The sequence below is a fragment of the Lissotriton helveticus genome, chromosome 4_1 (assembly GCF_964261635.1).
Source record: "Lissotriton helveticus chromosome 4_1, aLisHel1.1, whole genome shotgun sequence".
Lineage (NCBI taxonomy): Eukaryota > Metazoa > Chordata > Amphibia > Caudata > Salamandridae > Lissotriton > Lissotriton helveticus.
Genome location: NC_136063.1, coordinates 490384555 through 490404007, shown reverse-complemented (window position 1 = coordinate 490404007; position 19453 = coordinate 490384555). Strand labels below are relative to the sequence as shown.

At 47.0% G+C, this 19453-nt stretch overlaps 1 protein-coding gene across 2 annotated transcripts in view; it reads left to right on the top strand.

Annotated features, from left to right (window-relative positions):
* Nucleotides 1–19453, top strand: part of WWP1 (WW domain containing E3 ubiquitin protein ligase 1) — a 1173512-nt gene that overhangs the window by 160968 nt on the left and 993091 nt on the right. For both annotated transcript variants that reach the window (XM_078687073.1, XM_078687072.1), the window contains exons 4-6: nucleotides 684–808; nucleotides 2581–2718; nucleotides 2801–2870. In XM_078687073.1, the coding sequence (XP_078543199.1) occupies nucleotides 684–808; nucleotides 2581–2718; nucleotides 2801–2870 (333 nt within the window). The remainder of the gene's footprint in view (nucleotides 1–683; nucleotides 809–2580; nucleotides 2719–2800; nucleotides 2871–19453) is intronic.

Here is a 19453-nt window from a genome sequence, read left to right as displayed (position 1 = left end):
TACACATAACAAATGACCTGCGTCTTGGTTCACTATTGGCATTGTTGTCAAGGTGGGGAGGGAAGAATTAATGTTTCTATATTCATGGTTAAAACTATCACTTTAAAAAAAAAATACTTCTCGATGCACTAATATATTCTGATGTACTAAGGTGAAAAACTAAGGTGCATGTTATTGAAATACACTTTTTTAATTTAGATAGACTTTATTAATTTTTTTTGCACTTTGATGCAAGATGTGTTTAAAAATGAAATTGCTCCTAAAGTTAAGCGGTGCAGGACACCCTAGCTTTTTCCTTTCTTTAACTTCAATTAACCTTGAAATAAATGCTTTCGTGTTTAATTTATCTTTTTTTGTTCGTACTGAGTTGTCAATTGCAGCCCAGTGCTACAGTTGACGAGGGGGTCGCATGCACCTGCTGATCTGTACTTTGAGTGTCGCTGCTCTACATCTCCAGGGCTGTAGTTTTCCCAGTTTCGATTGCTTATTGGACTCCTGTGACTTTGTCAGTACAAAATGCAGTTACATTGCAACCGTTAGGGTCGCAGGGATACTTTTGTGACTGTTCTTCCTACGAAATTAATGTCCTATTTAAATGACTGATTATCCTGTTCAACTTTAACATGATTTTTCAAAAAACTATTTTCAATGTTCCACCTAATTTCACTTGTTTTTGTCTACAGGAATGTAACACCTCATACCACTTTAGAATTCAAAGTATGGAGCCATCACACGTTAAAAGCTGATGCATTATTAGGAAAAACCACTGTAGATTTAGGAAAAGCTTTGGAAACGCACAACAGAAAACGTAAGTTAAACAGCAAATGTGTTCTATATCTTGTATAGTAATAAAAACACGAACCCAGGAAGTACAAGCTTCTCCAATATCATGCCTCTCAAGTTACGTATTTATTTTTGTTCTTTAACACATCAACAGCAATTATTTGAAGCATGCATGCTGCTATAAATTGAAGTATTTATTAATATAAAGTTAATGTGAATTGCTGATTAAATAGTTCGTTTTGGTTACTCCACTCACCTTCACCACACCATAGTCTGCTACCAAACTCATTTAACTGTATTAAGAAACCTATTCAACATGGGTTGGTTTGCTTTTCTCCCATTGAGTTGTAAAAGCAGCATTCTGTGTAATTTGATTCAGAGCAAACCTCTATTCCTCAAGAAATAACCATATTCTGAGCAACTATGGACAAGAGAATGTCATATTTTATTGACGTGCTATAGAAATGCTGTTAAAATTTAGCAAAACTCTTTGTGCAGACCCTGTTAACAACAAAACTGTTAGGTAGCTCACCCATAAATATTTTGCCCCTCGTGATTTTTTTCAAGTGACGCAGTTCGGTTTTCTTTCAGAAAAGCAGCAGCATACACATGCACATGCATGTTGATTCCAGATGATGCAAAACTTGCATGCAGATCCTTTCCTAAGTCCTTCCTGCTATATTATAGTTGTCTTCCCAACTCCGTTCTTCCAGATAAGGGCAATGTCAAAGATGGTAGAACTGGAGATCAGTTATATTGAAATAAGCAAATATGCCATGTTAGAACGGCTGAATGAGTGATGACTCCCACTAACGTCATACCACTGGCCAACACTTGTTAAATCTCTCTACCAGTAGATGTGTTCTTTGCTCAGGCATCCTAACGTTTATTAGTTAGTGCAGATATTGTTAAGGAAGGTACAAATGTGAGCTGATTTGTGTTAACTCCTGTGGGATACCTTTTGTCACTAAGTAGGTAGTAGTAAAATAATTTCTGTGCATGGCTAACCTGAGTTTCTCCAACATTGGTATCTTTTATAGATTCACATGCTTGGCTCATTCTCTTGCCTAGCTGGGAATCCCCAGTACATTAAAATAGCAGTATTCAGTGAAAAATATACAGCATACAGTACATAGTGTAAAATGGCCTTATGCCTGAAACAACATAGTATGTTTAGTAACATTCGCTTTATTTGAAAGAACCCACATTTTAGCCAATGAGGTGGAAGCCTAAGTTCTCTTACTCCCTGTAGAGGCCACCTGATATTTTTTTCTTTCAAATCTTCCCTCTTTGCTGCTTGAAAATGTTAGCATGTGTGTATGTATGTTAAATTAAAGCTGAATCTGATTATTATGTTTGCGTTGAAGCAGTTAAATTAGGAAATAAAGTCCAAGGGAGTGGAGGGTGTAGGCTGCGTGTTCATTGTGTCTGGATTAACTGGTTGAAGGCCTTGAGAGAGCTTCTGAAATTACTAACGTAAAACCTTATGATTGATGAAGTTTTTCTTTAATTAATATTGCAAGTTCTGTTTTCTGCTTTACTTAACATTGCCTACATTGGTCACTAATTCTAAATCCATGAATAGGATGTGTAAGTGCAGCACAAGAAAAAAAAACTGATGTACCATAACGGAAGCTGCCTCTGACTTGCTATTGTAACAAATTGTATTGAGTTTTAATAAATACACTTTTTCTGTATACAGTTTTTTTTAGCATTCGTGCTTGCTCAGCTTCTGATTTGTCAGAGGGGATGAAGAATTAAATATTTTTCAAACTGTCATTTCCATTTTCTTTTTAGTGGAAAGGGTCAGAGAACAATTAAAGCTTTCAATTGAAAACAAGCATGGCACTGTACAAACTGGGGAGCTTACGGTTGTTTTGGATGGTTTGGTTGATGAGCAAGAATCACTAGCAAACTGCAGTTCATCAACAGCTCGTAAGTAAATAAGGCTGTGCTCATATGTCTGATTTGCAGAAATAAAGAAATAGATGCTAAAATTAATTTGCTTGTGTTTCAGTTGAAATGCGCCAAAATGGTGATGCTGTTCATGAAACCAGAAATGATTCATCCACCAGATGTAGATCGAGGTTAGTTCTATTTAGCTGACTCGTTGTATAGCTTTGATTATAAATTATACATGCTGTACAGTACTGATACTCTTTCCACAATCATTTTCCTTTTTAAGTGGAAATATATTTGCAATTAATAATATAATAGGTTTGAGACAAACTAAACAACATTTCACTATTCTCATTATCTTTATAACCATTCTCAATTAAAGGTGCATTGGAAACCTTTTGACATGAAAGACTACATAGTGCTTAGACGTTTTAAAGTGTCACATCTTGAAAGCCGGGGAGTATAAAGGGTGATTAAACAGCACCTAGATTCGTTATGTTCATACTTTAAATGTTGGGTTTAATGCAAAAACTAAGGATAGAATGGTAAGTAGTGGGGATTGCCATGGTAATGGGTAGTTGGAGGGACAAGCATTGAGAATGTGTTGGTCTATCAGAATGTGTGCACCCTCTTCCCATATTGAACATGGTGCTACTTCGTGCTACTCCTCACTTATTTGTGTGCTTTACTTATTTGCCACCTTTTGATGAGCTTTTCCTTACATTTGTTGTGTGGCGTTTTAATCTCCGAGTAAATTTTCCAGATTCATGCGCTTATATAGGTACAATTCACATTGCCCTTATATAGGCCTAGAAATCAAACCCTTATTTAGGCATAGCACATGCTACCCAAATACAGGCATGGCTACTTCCACCCGTACCAAACGTCACAAAGATTTCTTGACAAACCAGCTTAATCAGTTAGGAAACTTCCCCTTGCTTGAATATTGATTTGTCCAAGAACTCAGTTACTTTACAAAGAACAACTATTCCCTAGGGGTTCTTTCCTGACGTTCATATGCCCGACTTTGCGTCAAACTAAGGCATTCCTAAACATCTTCAAAGGTATAAATATACCTTCACTTGCTCTAGCAAGATACAGTGGTTCGGAACAGTTCGAAGACCTACTTGCCCGACGCAGCTCGCTACAGCAAGTGCTGAAGGAAGCCGACTCTCCAGCTGACGCACTGATCAAGAAGCTGCCTTTCTCCTGCCGAGAATTCAGCTCCAGTGTTTCCGGCTCCCCTTGCGGGGTGTTGGGAAATCGAGTCCCGAGACATAGATACCAGACCTCCTTCATTCTGACCAAGGTATGGAGCTGATTAGAACCTAGAGAAACCTTTGGTAGATTCTTGGCAAAAACAACTAAACCTATGCTACACAATACTTACTTCTTCCCTTGTACCAGACTTCGGTTAGGTACATTGGGGTAGGCGTATTTTAGAAGCACCAGTTGAGTATTTTAGTCAATGTTATTTATGTATGTATTTTTATATGGCTTAGAAACCATACAATGCTCTCACAGTATTATTTTATAATACTATTCTCATTGTACACATTATTACTTTGCAGTCTGCATAACGATTGTAGCAGTTCACCTCTCTTGCATGAGAAAGAAGACTGTTCAATAAACCTTTTTATTGAAAACGCCCGTCTCTCTATTTCTCTGCAACTCTGTAGAAACGAAGCATGTGCAGTTGACTGAGTGAAATACTTATCTATTGTTTCTGGGACTCTGAGAGATATATTCTTATTCTTGGGAAACAAAATTGTCACGTTTATGTGGTTGTCAGAAACGAATCCCTTCTTGTGTATTCGAGAAAGTTTCTAGTGACCTCTGAGTTAGCTGGCACACACACAATTAAGTTTAGTATATTCGATTTAGACCTAGTTGACCTCAGTCCTACGTCAAATCTATAGGATATATTATTCCAATGCGCAGAGCCTATTGGGAATATAGGAACTACACTACACATTGGTGTACTGCCTTGTACAGTGAAATCATCTGACAGATTCCCTACAACTTGAAAAAACTTCTTACCTTTGGTAACAGTCTTTATTCTGAATACTCTACCTGCAGCTTCCTCACCTTCACATTGGATCTGGAAACGTGTTCCATTGTTTTCCTGTGCTGGTAGAGGCGCCAGCTCCAACTCTGCACTTGAAAGCAACACTGTAGTGACATCACTGCAGCAATAAAACTGCCATACTGGTGCATCCAGTGTCTATTCCCTGTCCATTTTTCTTTGCCTTTACAGGAGAGGTCTCGACCTTTTGATGAAAATCATGCAGAGCTACTATAAATATTAGTTTAGCACTGACCACGTCAGACAAGATCACATAACTGGCTCCACCATGCAAGGTTACCATCAGCGATTCCCTCAGTACATCAGGCATGATGTTGCCAGAAGAAATGTGAATTACTATTTCCATTTGGAATGCATCAGGATAATAACACAGCCATAGCTGCACAATTTTAGTAATGTCTCCCCAAAGCCTCATGATTTATCACTCAAATATCTGTATTAAATATATTTTGGTAATTCAGCCATGTGTTCGTAAACATCAGCTAAGCATAATGTGTCAATATCTGATATAGATGTCTGGCGGCAGATTCCTTAACTTAGAATATCCCCAGGCGTCAGACTGGATCCGGGAAAGTTTCTTCTGCAGCAGCACCTCTGTGTGCCAGGGGCGGCGCCGCAAGGTTCCGCCCTGACGTCGTCCACGGATGTGACGCCAGTGGAGCCATAGATGCTCCTCCTGACGCGTTTATGTCAGTGTTCTTCTTTTCCACATCCCAACGCGGATCCTGGAAAACCAGCGGTTCCTTGACCTGTTTTTCGTGTCTTCTCGACGCCATCGGCGTCCCGGAACAGTGTGCGATGCCTTCGGGCTTTAAGCCGTGTGAGACCTGTGCACGTCAGATGTCAGTGGCGGATCCGCACGCCATCTGTATGTTCTTCCTCTGGGTGCACCACGACTCCAACGACTGCGACGATTGTCACCGGGTGAAACCAAAGTTCTTATGGGAGCGTCGGATGAAATTGCTGGCCGTACGGCTGTCCGGTACTGCACCTTCGCGTCACCACTCTCCCTCTCTGGATCGAGCCCACTCCCGAGGACCTTCCCGCAGACGTAGTTCGGAGGGTAAACACAAACGTAAGTCCAGGAGGTCTACCTCCCCTACCCATGACGCTGGCACCTGCTCTTCTCCCTCCCTGCCGGGAACGGCGGTCGTCTCCTCTTTACCCCCCCGTTCTGGGTGCCGGAGCAACACTGGCCAAAATGGAGGCTTATTCTGAAGCACTCCTCTCCTATTTTGGGTCACCCCCTCTCACTGGTGCGCCTTCGGGTCTCATATAGGTGGAAGGCACTCATGTCGGGTCTTCGCTGGCAGATTCCTCCACGGCTCCGGCTGTGTGCATTGACTCCGGTTCCGGAGCCGATTCAAAGCCGACTGGACGCGGCCCAGTGGGTTCTCCCAATCGTCCGTCTAGCCCACCCCGTCAGTCTCCGTATAGCCCTGAGCGGCTTCCTGTGTCGACTTGTGAGGCGGCGTCGGGCTCGACGCCCTGTATTCCACATGTTGCAGTGGAGTCGACGTCAGTCGGCGCCCAGCCCGAGTCCCCCTTGGAGGTCGTCGACGTCCAGACGACTCCGGCTCGACGTCCGTCGACGCCGGTACTGACGTCCACGTCTCCTATATTTCAGGATGTAAATATTCCACCTGACTTCTCGGACGTCGATGCGACTCCCCTGTAACGTCGATCGATGCAGGTGCTGCGCCTCCTCTTCTGCCACATGCCAACCCTCCTATGGACTCCCCTGATCTGTGGCCATTTCGGCCCACGGTGAAGGTACCTAGTGTGGCGTGGACTCTGGATCAGCCTCCTGCTCCTCCTCCACTGTTGCAGTCTAGTGGACGAGTTAGTCTCCAGCCATCTTCTACGGATGGGTTATTGTCACCTCCTCGGATGGCAACGGAGGCTAGTGCTGCCTACTCACTGGCTATTCACAGGGCAGCTGCTATTCTTTGTTTTCAGCCCCCTGTGGTTCCTCTATCGTCTGATCCTATGTTGGATCTTCTCCATATGGATCCGGTTGAAGGGCATCCTTGTTTGACATCCTTCTGGGCACATGGGCGAGGCCTTCCTCGGGTGACCTTGTTGATCGGGCCATTGCTCGTTGACACCGTCCTGCCCCTCATGATCCCCTCTGTCTGTCCCTTCACCCTAGGGCCTAGTTGTTCAGGCGGCCTTCGACTTAGTGTTCCTCCTCCCTGCCTCTGCCTCCCACCAGGGGTCACCAGCTTTTTGCCTCTGCCAGTGCTGGCATCCGCGCCTTGAATACAGCTTGTGTGTTCGCAAGTGCTTCCTCTACCCTTTGGGACTTGGTCGAGACTCTTCTACCTTCAATTCCAGAAGGCCCGTGGGTTGAATTAATCTGCCTTCTGCATGATGGCAGGGGATGGCGCAATATTTCCTTCTCTCTTCTCTTGACGCCACTGACTTGGTGGGACGAGCTCTTGCTTGGTCGGTGGCTTTGCGCCGCCATGCTTGGCTGCAAGACAGTCCTTTCCCGGACAATGTTTGGGATGCTCTTAGGGATCTGCCTTTCAATGGCCTGGAAGTTTGTGATAGCCACGCAGACTCAGTGGTCTCTCGCCTCATGTCAGGGCTAACGTGAATCTTGCGACACGCCCTTTTTTGAATTATCAGTATTCTTTATTCTGCGTAGGCGATGTTGCCTTGTTGGTCTGATTTCGTACATGTTCCAGTACTCTGCGTAGCACCCGCATAGTGTAGGCGGTGGTTCCGCCATCTCTGTGTTCTTTACGTGCAGTCGGACGGCTAGTTCCGTCTTTCCTTTTAGTCCTCTGAATGTGTGCTTTGCCCAAGAGGACTCCCCCTCGCAGGGGTTGACACTTACCCTATGTAGAGTATTATAGGCTATTCAGTGTCTGCCTTAGCACGCTCCTATGGAGTTTTTTGCCACACTGTTGCTGTAGGCCTCTTTTTAGGTCGAGCTAGGAGAAAGCATGCGAAGCATGCTGGAGTCCTGCTCGACAACTATAGCCGTCCGTCTCCTGGGAATCTGAGACAGGGGCTGGGCACGAGCATCGACTTCACCTTGTGGGCGCGCACGCCCAGCCCGGCGCCGTGCACATCCCCTACCTCAGATTCACAGCAAGACAGGCTCTCGCCCGCGCGCACATACAGCCACACTCACGCATGCGCACACACATACACCCACGCAGGCACTCAGACCCACATATACACACGCACAGCTAACAGACACACAGTCACACATATACATACACACGCACAGCTACACACGCACACACACACAGCTACACCCCCCTCCCCCTCTTACCTCACCGGGCTTCCCGATGTTCTTCACTCGGGCCCCCTCCTGGGACCCGGGACTTCAGCTGCCGGACTTGGGAGGGCGGGGCTGCCCGCGCATGCGCGGCATTTGTAACTGGGACTCTTCAGAATAAAAGTTAGAAATGCCGCGCATGCGCGGGCAGCCCCCGCCCTCCCAGGTCTCCTCATAGCCGGGATACAAGACCTAGTTTTGTACTGCTGTTTCATATGGAACCTTAATTTGTACAAGCTGGTTTTTTTTTCTAGACTGTGTATGGTGGGTTGGTTGCAGGCAGAGCGGTGAGTAGCGAAGGATGCTGAGATACTAGTGCAGACACGGGGCGGCTGCCTGTTCCACGGAGACACTCAGAGATGTTCCATGCAGATCCTGGGGATGCTGATTACAGATCCTGAAGAGGCTGGCTGTTCCATGCATACACACGGGAGCTGCCTATTCCATGCATACACAGAGGAGAGTGTCTGTTGTTCAAGCAGACCTCGGGGGTCTGCCTGTTCCATGCATACACATGGGAGCTGCCTGCTCATTCCACGCAGACACAGGGTAGGCTGCCTTTTCCATGGACACCTCTATGAGGGTGCATGTGGCTGTCCCATGCAGACACAGGGGAGGTGCTTGTTCCATGCAGACCCTGGGGAGGGTGCCTGCTTCATGTACACCCCGGGTATTGTACCAGTTCAATGCAGACACAGGGGACGCTGCCTGTTCCATGCAGACCCCGGGGAAAGGGGGGGGGGGGGAGGCTGCCAGTTCTAGTCAGACCCTGGAAATCTCTCTATTCCATGGAGACCCCGGGGGCTCCTATTTAAAGCAGACCCTGGGGGGCTGCCTGCTCCATGCAGTATCCGGGGAGGCTGCCTGCTCCATGCAGTATCTGGGGAGGCTGCCTGCTCCGTTCAGTATCCGGGGAGGCTGCCTGCTCCATGCAGTATCCGGGGAGGCTGCCTGCTCCATGCAGTATCCGGGGAGGCTGCCTGCTCCATGCAGTATCCGGGGAGGCTGCCTGCTCCATGCAGTATCCGGGGAGGCTGCCTGCTCCATGCAGTATCCGGGGAGGCTGCCTGCTCCATGCAGTATCCGGGGAGGCTGCCTGCTCCATGCAGTATCTGGGGAGGCTGCCTGCTCCATGCAGTATCTGGGGAGGCTGCCTGCTCCATGCAGTATCTGGGGAGGCTGCCTGCTCCGTGCAGTATCTGGGGAGGCTGCCTGCTCCATGCAGTATCTGGGGAGGATGCCTGCGCCATGCAGTATCTGGGGAGGCTGTCTACTCCATGTAGTATCCGGGGAGGCTGCCTGCTCCATGTAGTTTCCGGGGAGGCTGCCTGCTCCGTTCAGTATCTGGGGAGGCTGCCTGCTCCATGCAGACCCCTGGATGCCTCCCATTGAACGCAGACCCCGAGGGCTGCCTGTGCCACACAGTCTCGGAGGTCGTCGCCTGCAGCAGCACTCCTGTGTGCACACATCCGGGGGCCGGGCGGGCGCACACAGGGGACGTTGCAGATATTGGCATGAGACTGTGACAAAGTCAACTGGAAGGCGGAAGTTAGATTACGTGAAGTAAAATGTTGGGGTTCACACGTATGGAACCCTCAACTGGTGAACTACCCTTTCAGAACAGACAAGAAGAATGCAGGATATTAAACGCTCACACTGGCTGCTCGAGGATCAGGGAGCCCCTTCTTTAGGGAGAAGAGGTATTAAGACAGCCCCCACCCAACTCCCCCAACTTGAAAGGTTGCCTTCTTCTTGGTCTGCAGCTGGGTCATGTGAGGTACCCCAGATGTAGCGCTGCAGGGGCAGACCTTTTAAAACATGATCTAGCTCCTGCTGTTTAAAATAGCGCCGATCAATGAAGGAAACATGTTTTCAGCTGCTCTTAATGCATTAATCAACGTAGGCATTGGGTTGAACGTGATTTGCCCAGGATCACACAGTTTTGGTCAAAAGGGAAATGAGTAATTAGAATTGACATCTCCTGATGTATCTGTCAATAATTTACCTACTGACTCCCCGGCCCTGTCTTCTCGCGCGTGAGCCAGTGCCACGCACTGCTCTGCCGAGCATGCTCTGACTGCACATAGAGGGTGATGCATGTATGCACACATGCGGGCAGGGCGCTTCTGTGCACATATAGAATGCTCTCAGTGAGCACACATGAGAGCACAAAGAACGGCTTGTTTGTGCCCCGCATTCCCTTTATATTTCCGGAGTTTTTGATGGGCTTGGTGGCCGTGCGAGGGCATTAACCGAGAGTTACTGCCCTGTCAGCTCGTCGACTGCACGGAGTGCGGCCGCATTCACCACGTCACTGCTTTGCGAGCCCTCAAAGTTCTCAAGCGCTCAAAGGGTGTTTCCCCGTGAATTTGCCATTATAAGATTGTCTAAACAAAAAAAGCGCATTGTCTTTGCTAGTTTCCTTAACGGCGACTTAAGGTAAACTTTAGGTGAGGTTGATACAATTCAAGACAGACCACAAGCTTGGGAGGGGGTTTAATATCACGGGAATGTACGGGGCGCTCCCTCGTGACGCTTCCCAGAGGCCTCCGTGTCACTGCACTGACTGCTCTGTACTCCCTGAGATTCCTGCCCGATCTAGCGCCTGGTTGCTATGAGTAAATGAGGCGACCTCGCGCGCCTTTTATGAGACTTTATTCCCTGTTCCCATCCTCCAGATATAGATGTCTGATTTGGTTTTTCCTTTCACTAAGAATGCCCAAGGGTTTGAACACTGCGCCCATCTGAGTTCCGACTGGATTAACGCCATTTTAGTGAATTGTGTCCCCTCTGCTTTCTTCGTCCACCTCTCCGAGTCGTATTTGTCCTCTCCGCTCCCCCGTTCATCCTGGGTGATCGCGCAAATCTCTGATTATTCTAACTTTTAATTGGACTTTAGAAATCCTTTTAAAATGGCTGCATCTGTGCACTTTCTACAGCTTTAATTCACGTTTGCTGTACAGTAAAGACAAAAGTGGACCAAGACAGCATATTGTGTAGTTTACAAAGTGTGCCATGCCTTTTTGTGAAGATTAGACGGCATTAGTGCCTTTAAGTTTAGGTGACTGTGCGTGCGCACGCGTGAGAGTGCACGTGCCTGCCCCATCCCAGTGCGTGCACGACTGACCAGGTCGGGAGAGTCCATTTATCAGTGGGCAGGGAGGGGAGCGTTGTCAATAGCGTGTGGAATTGTTCAAGAGTGCGGCCATTCTGTTTTCTCGGTGACGCCTCGTCACTCACCCTCAAAGGGAACATCTCTTTCAATTTCACAGGCCTTTAAGGGACAATGCGTGGGGTCTGAGGGAAGAAGTGAACATTTATCAGACCGCATAGTAACTGAGGGGCCTTGCACTATTTCACCAGGTGCCTGGTGAATACGTAGTGGACACTTTTAATCTTTCCGTTGCATAAATCACGTTGTTTAACAATCTACCTTTCCACGGGCTGTGCTCTACTTCCCCGGCTGCCGGATAAATGAGAGACGGGCCATTACCACGATTGCACGATTTGCCAAGAGGGCCCTAAAGTGTGAAGGACTTTGCACTTTGTCTATTTGATAAGATGATAAGAAAGAGGGACTTTGTGCTGTTTTCACATTTAGCTTGAAAATTGATAATGTACTTTGTACATTATCTAGATGATAAGAAAGAAGGACTTAGCACTGTTTCACAAGTGGCTTTACAAATGTAATCGTCTTTGCACTTTGTCTATTTGCTAAGATGATAAGAAAGGGCGACTTTGCACTGTTTCACAAGTGGCTTGAAAATTGTGACGAACTTTGTACTTTTTATCTGCTCAGTAAGAGGATCTTTGCACTAACTCCGAAGAGGCCTTAAAATGTGAAGGACTATGTAATTCCTCTCTCCCTAAAAAGACAAGGGTCTTGCATTATTTCCCAAAATGGCCTTGAAACTCCCTCCCTCTATCTATCTATCAGGCTCCCTCTATCTCTCTATCGGCCTCCCTCTATCTCTCTATCGGCCTCCCTCTACCTATCTATCGCACTCTATCTATCGCACTCTATCTATCGCACTCACTCTATCTATCGCACTCACTCTATCGCACTCACTCTATCGCACTCACTCTATCGCACTCACTCTATCTATCGCACTTACTCTTTCTATCTATCGCACTCACTCTATCTATCGCACTCACTCACTCTATCTATCGCACTCACTCTATCGCACTCACTCACTCTATCGCACTCACTCTATCTATCGCACTCACTCACTCTATCTATCGCACTCACTCACTCTATCTATCGCACTCACTCACTCTATCTATCGCACTCACTCACTCTATCTATCGCACTCACTCACTCTATCGCACTCACTCTATCTATCGCACTCACTCTATCTATCGCACTCACTCTATCTATCGCACTCACTCTATCTATCGCACTCACTCTATCTATCGCACTCACTCACTCTATCTATCGCACTCACTCACTCTATCTATCGCACTCACTCACTCTATCTATCGCACTCACTCTATCTATCGCACTCACTCTATCTATCGCACTCACTCTATCTATCGCACTCACTCACTCTATCTATCGCACTTACTCTTTCTATCTATCGCACTCACTCTATCTATCGCACTCACTCACTCTATCTATCGCACTCACTCACTCTATCTATCGCACTCACTCTATCGCACTCACTCACTCTATCTATCGCACTCACTCACTCTATCTATCGCACTCACTCACTCTATCTATCGCACTCACTCACTCTATCTATCGCACTCACTCACTCTATCTATCGCACTCACTCACTCTATCTATCGCACTCACTCTATCGCACTCACTCACTCTATCTATCGCACTCACTCACTCTATCTATCGCACTCACTCTATCTATCGCACTCACTCTATCTATCGCACTCACTCTATCTATCGCACTCACTCTATCTATCGCACTCACTCTATCTATCGCACTCACTCTATCTATCGCACTCACTCTATCTATCGCACTCACTCACTCTATCTATCGCACTCACTCACTCTATCTATCGCACTCACTCACTCTATCTATCGCACTCACTCACTCTATCTATCGCACTCACTCACTCTATCTATCGCACTCACTCACTCTATCTATCGCACTCACTCACTCTATCTATCGCACTCACTCACTCTATCTATCGCACTCACTCACTCTATCTATCGCACTCACTCACTCTATCGCACTCACTCACTCTATCTATCGCACTCACTCACTCTATCTATCGCACTCACTCACTCTATCTATCGCACTCACTCTATCTATCGCACTCACTCTATCTATCGCACTCACTCTATCTATCGCACTCACTCTATCTATCGCACTCACTCTATCTATCGCACTCACTCTATCTATCGCACTCACTCTATCTATCGCACTCACTCACTCTATCTATCGCACTCACTCTATCTATCGCACTCACTCTATCGCACTCACTCACTCTATCTATCGCACTCACTCACTCTATCTATCGCACTCACTCACTCTATCTATCGCACTCACTCTATCGCACTCACTCACTCTATCTATCGCACTCACTCACTCTATCTATCGCACTCACTCACTCTATCTATCGCACTCACTCACTCTATCTATCGCACTCACTCTATCTATCGCACTCACTCTATCTATCGCACTCACTCACTCTATCTATCGCACTCACTCACTCTATCTATCGCACTCACTCACTCTATCTATCGCACTCACTCACTCTATCTATCGCACTCACTCACTCTATCTATCGCACTCACTCTATCTATCGCACTCACTCACTCTATCTATCGCACTCACTCACTCTATCTATCGCACTCACTCACTCTATCTATCGCACTCACTCACTCTATCTATCGCACTCACTCACTCTATCTATCGCACTCACTCACTCTATCTATCGCACTCACTCACTCTATCTGTCGCATCACCACAGCATCACTCAGGGGCACCACAACATCACTATGCGCTACCACAGCATCACTGAATGCCACGGCATTACTCGGCGCCACCACAGCATCAATCTGTGCATCCATTCAACAACTGGTTCAAATATGTTCTCTCAATGTTTCAAGCTTTATTACAAATGTCACAAAAAATTTTAATATTTCACTTCTATTCTTGCATTTTCGTCACAATAAAATACACTGAACATAATCTTCACTAAAGTTATTTACAAAAGTTTAAGCTATTGCCATTATAAATTACAATAACTTTTATTTAAGTATTAATTATTTTAAAAAATTAAAAGCCTTTGTTATTTGTAATATCAATACATCTAAGTCACGTAAATACAACACACATTGCAGTACAAATGCTATAGGTGTCTCATTTGCGAAAGTTAAAACTATTGGCATTGTAAATGACAAGCTATTAATTTAGCTATTTTCAAAACCAACACATAAATAAAAAAATTGTCATTTACAAAACCAATAGCTCAAACTTTCCTAATGCGAGACCTATTGCATTGCAAATGCTTGTTTTATGCTGTTCTGCGATCCTGACGTTACCTCGAGGTATTTATTGGATGGCCAAGACTTAAATAATTGAAGGACCTTGTTGACGTCCCACAAGTGAGAATATCTGGGTTCTGGAGGAATGGACAGCATAATACCCCGGCGAAGTGTACACGCAAGAGGATGTTCCCCCACAGGGTGGCCATCCACATAGGTATGTCCAGCTGAGATAGCTGATCTAAATGTGTTTATCGACCAGTAGGCTAAACCCTTGTTACCCAAATCTGCCAGGAAATGTAAGATACATACAACGTCTGCCCCCACTGGATCAAGTTGCTGTTGATGACACCAATCAATGAATCGTGACCAGGCCGATCTGTATCGTCTGTGTGTGCTATCCGCCCAGGCTCTGGCAAGTAGGGCCGCAGTCGTAGAAATTCCCAGGACTTTCCATCTTTCCCTGTAATCTGCCATGCGGCCGAGAGTCTTTGAGAGCACCAGATGTTGAGGATTCCCCTGGGGATCCTGAAACGGGGGTAGAGGGATTGCAAAATCCCAAGAACAATCCATTAGCTGAGATCCGCGTTCTGTCACCATACCTGAGTGGACAGTCGCATAATCATGGCAAATGGAGGAAAGGCGTAGCCCTTCTCTGTGCTCCATTCCTGTAGAAAAGTATCGGTCTACTGCACCTCTGGGTCCTATCTGTAACTGCAGTACCTCCCTAACTGGTGATCCAGTTGTGAGGCGAAGAGATTGATTGTGAATGAACCCCATTTGTGCTGTAGAGCTTAAAACGCCTTTGGGTGAAGTTTCCAAAGACTAGTGTTCTGCCAATGGCAGAATACTAATCTGCTACCTGATTGGATTGACCCGGGAGGTGTTCCGCCAAAAGGGATATGTGATTGGTCCGGCCAGTAATTCCACAGGGCCCGTGCCAAGTCCGACAGTGCCCTTGATCTTGTGCCCCCAAAATTGATGTACCGGACTGCTGCCACATTGTCCATCTTTAGAAGGATGCAGCAATGAGCTTTGTTCTTGGTCCAACGTTTCACCGCAAAGAATCCTGCCATCAATTCCTGGCAGTTTTTTTGGAGGCTTTGTTCTGTGGATGACCATTTTCCTCCTGTGGAGTACTCTCTGCAAACAGCACCCCATTCGAACTGCTGGTGTCCGATTCTGACTTGATTGGGTTGGGATCCAAAGGTAGCTCGGCCATTCCATGTGACCATGTGGGAGATCCACCATCGAAGTTCCTCTTTCCAATGTTGTAACGCTCTGTAGTGCAGGGGACCTGGTCAGATTGCCTGTATTGATGAGGAAAGCAGGCCCACTATGCAAGCTAGGAGGTGTAGGGTAATCTAGGGTTTGGACATTTCGTCTCGGAGTTTAGTCATATTCCGGGATGGAAGACTGAGGGTGCCTGCGACTGGGTCCACAACAAACTCCAGTATCAGGGTAGATTGGGAAGGTGTCAAAGATGACTTGTCCTCATTAAATACCAAACCCAGAGATTCTAAAAGGTCTTTCAAGATCTGGAGTAGCTGGGAAAGAAGAGCGGGCACTGGTTCATGATTAACATATGGTTAAGATAGACTATTAGCCTGACCCCCTGGGCCTGCAGGTGTTCGATCACCGATTTCATCTGTTTGGTGAAACACCATGTCTGTCGGGAGGAAAAATAGGGATCGTAAGGTAGGCCTCCTACAGACCCAGACGGACCATGCAATGCTGTATTTGCAAAAGATCCCGTAGGAAATGGATACCCTCCTTTTTTTTTTTTGTAAACGTTTTTTATTGCAGAACCAAACGCTCAGTACATTATTCAGTATGGGATCAGTTTGTGCAGATTCATCGCCCTCATATCTCCTCACACCTGCATTATACACGGCCATTCAGCCCACATCCCGAAGGCTGGGCGGCGTCATTAGTTTTCATGGTGCCTCAGTACACTGTTTTACAGTTATGTTTATGATATGAGGTGATCCACTGTCTGCTTTTTAAGTTTTCTTCCCCAACCCTCTCGGTCGCTGACCCATATCACCCAGTTACGTCTATTTCGAGCTGGGGAACTACCCCCCTCCCTCCCTCCCCAAGTGTCATCGCCTACGCCTTGCGCTGAAAAACCACGCCTATGTGGTGGTGGACAGAAGTTTCTTACTATTTATGGGGTGTGTGTGTCTGGCGAGGGTATCGGCCCCGTGTCGATCCCAGTGCGGACCTCAGCTTCCTCCGACTCCTCCTCCACCTCTTCCTCCACTGAGCTATCCCGTAGTGCCTGCACCAACATCTCCCAGGCCATCGCTGCTTCCTGGGCCCGCTCGTCCGATCCGCGACGGGCTAGTTGGTACCCGATCGTGCTCTCGCCCGCCGCCCACTTTAGAAATTCGTTCAGCCATCTCCGATGTGTCGGCCACGTTTTCGATTTCCATCCCTTGGTCAGCTCCCTCTTAGCTAAGAGTAGGCCCATGTCTATAAATTTGCTAGATATTTTATTTTTGGGCGTATGTGGGAACCAGTGTAGTATACTGACCGCCTTATCGTACTGCAGGTCCCTATCCGTCACATCATTTAACGTGTTGCCTATCTCCCTCCAATAATCCTGTAGGTGAGGGCAGTCCCTCAGCATATGCATTAGATCTGCTTCTATTGTATTGCATCTGGGGCACGCCGCGCCCCCAACTCCAAAATATTTCGCAATCTTACTCGGGGTGAGGTAAGCCCTGTGTAGGACATAGAAGTGAATTAGTTGGAAACGCGCGTTCCTAGTGCTCTTACTAGCCCTCCGTACCAGTTGGGACCATGTGGTGTCAGGGATTGCTATCTGCAGGTCTGCTTCCCACTTGGCCTTCAGTGCCACTAGTGGCTGTAGGGTCTCTCTCAGCAGTCTCGAGTAAAGGCACGTCACTGCCTTAAAGGTACCCGCCGACATCATGGTATATTGGCACGTCAGTGTTGTCGTTGGTTCTATCAGTCCTTCCCCCCCAATGTATCTGAAAGGCTCTCACCACCGCCGCGTGCAGTAAGTAATCTCCCCTCGGGAGATCGTAGCGCTCTTGCAGAGTCTGATAAGGGGTTAGCATACCATCGTCGTATAAATCCCCTACCATCTGTAACCCTGCTTCCTCCCATACCTGTAGTCCCGCCCAATCTCCACCGTGTGGGAGTGCTGTCACCATGCCCAGCGGGAGTTCGGGCGCATACGGGTGCCGCATCCCCGCTCGTTTTTGCGACCGGTTCCAGCATAATCGGAACGTCCGTTCATCTTGGGACAGGTCTCTGAGCACTAACCTTTGCTGCAGGGCAATGTAAGCCAGTACATGACGAGGGGTGCCGTTGTCCCTCTCCTGGTCCAGTCCGCGGTAAACTCTCGCAATTTCTTGCGTAAAGGTCTGCAGTTGGGCAGCCAGGTAATAGCGCACGAAATCTTGGACTGCTAGGCCTCCCTCGTCTTTTGGGCGGGTCAGCGTAGCTAATGCAATCCTGCGTCTGCCCTTTCCCCACAAAAAGGAAATAATCGTCGACCTCAGCTTCCGAAAGATCGCCCCAGGCACCCAGATGGGAAGGGTCCTGAAGTAGTACAGCAATCTCGGCAGTGCTACCATTTTCAGAAGAGATATACGACCCACCACCGACAGAGGTAGGGTAGCCCAAAAGGACATACTGCCCTGCAGAGCGCGAATACAGCGTCCTATATTACCGTCTAGCATATTCGCATTCTCGTGGTAGATATGCACTCCCAAATAGGTCAGGCAACTAGGTTCCCATCTTAGGAGCGGACGAGTCGGGGGCTGCTCTTTTTCCTTCCGTAGGGGGAAGAGACTGGTTTTAGACCAATTGACTCTGAGGCCTGACAAGTCGCCAAAGCGCGCCAGCAGTCTCTCAGCTCCGTCTGGTGGTAAATAAATAATTAAATACCGGTACTATTTTTCTATGCATTAACTGAAAAGGATAGCTCAATAAATAAGAGGCAGGATCCGTGATATCTGAGTCAGAATGGGCTTTAATCAGATGGCTCGAGCCAATGGACCATCGGGTTCCATCACCTGCAAAGGTTCAGGAAGGGACAGACACAAGGAAAAGGGGAAGTAAAATGGCAGCTGCAACGTCTCATTATCATCATACAGTATATATAGTAAAACAGTACAATTGCATTGAATACAGTAGGCGTAACAAGTGACAAACGAAAGATAAGAACATATGGGCGTAAAAAGAGGGCGTGCACAGGGCGTGCACGGAGACATGTGATGTAAACGTCACAGAAATGTCATAAATGGGTGGATACATGGAGGGGGTTACCTGGGCAGCTGGAACCTTTAACCTACTGGTGCGCGCAAACAGGCTATGACGTGTAACTGGGGAGAGCTGGGGGCTCTGACTTCTGGTACTAGAAGAGGAGACTAAAGTCTGGGATGTCAGGACGACATGTACCTATAGCATATCTGATATCTTGTGTTTGGAGTACATGTTGATAGAATCTAAATGTCATCAGGGCAAAGGCTACTTGACACTAAGGCTGGTGCATGCATATATTCTACATGTATTGCGTGTGCTATGAATCTTCTATGAATACTAATTCAGTAATTCTTTTGCATGGAGACAGGAAGACTAGACTATAGCTGAAGATGTTTATGCGGTTCGTTAGCTTAGGAATGTGAAGCCGGGGAGCTGAACTGATAACTAGAGGCATAACATATTCTTGGCAGACCGGCAGGCAGGCCAGGCCGGGCACCGCGCTGCTTGGCAGAAAGTAAGTGAAGGGTCAGGGATGCGGGAGGGGCTGCATCGCTCCTCAGAGTGGTTTCAGGGGACTGGAGACTCGAATCTGGTGTCCGGACCCTTTGAGGCCTAGAAACGGGGACAACTCGATGATTTAACGTGCACAATGTAAAGACGTTGGCAACATAGGCCTAATACTCGTTGCTTTCACGAGGACTGG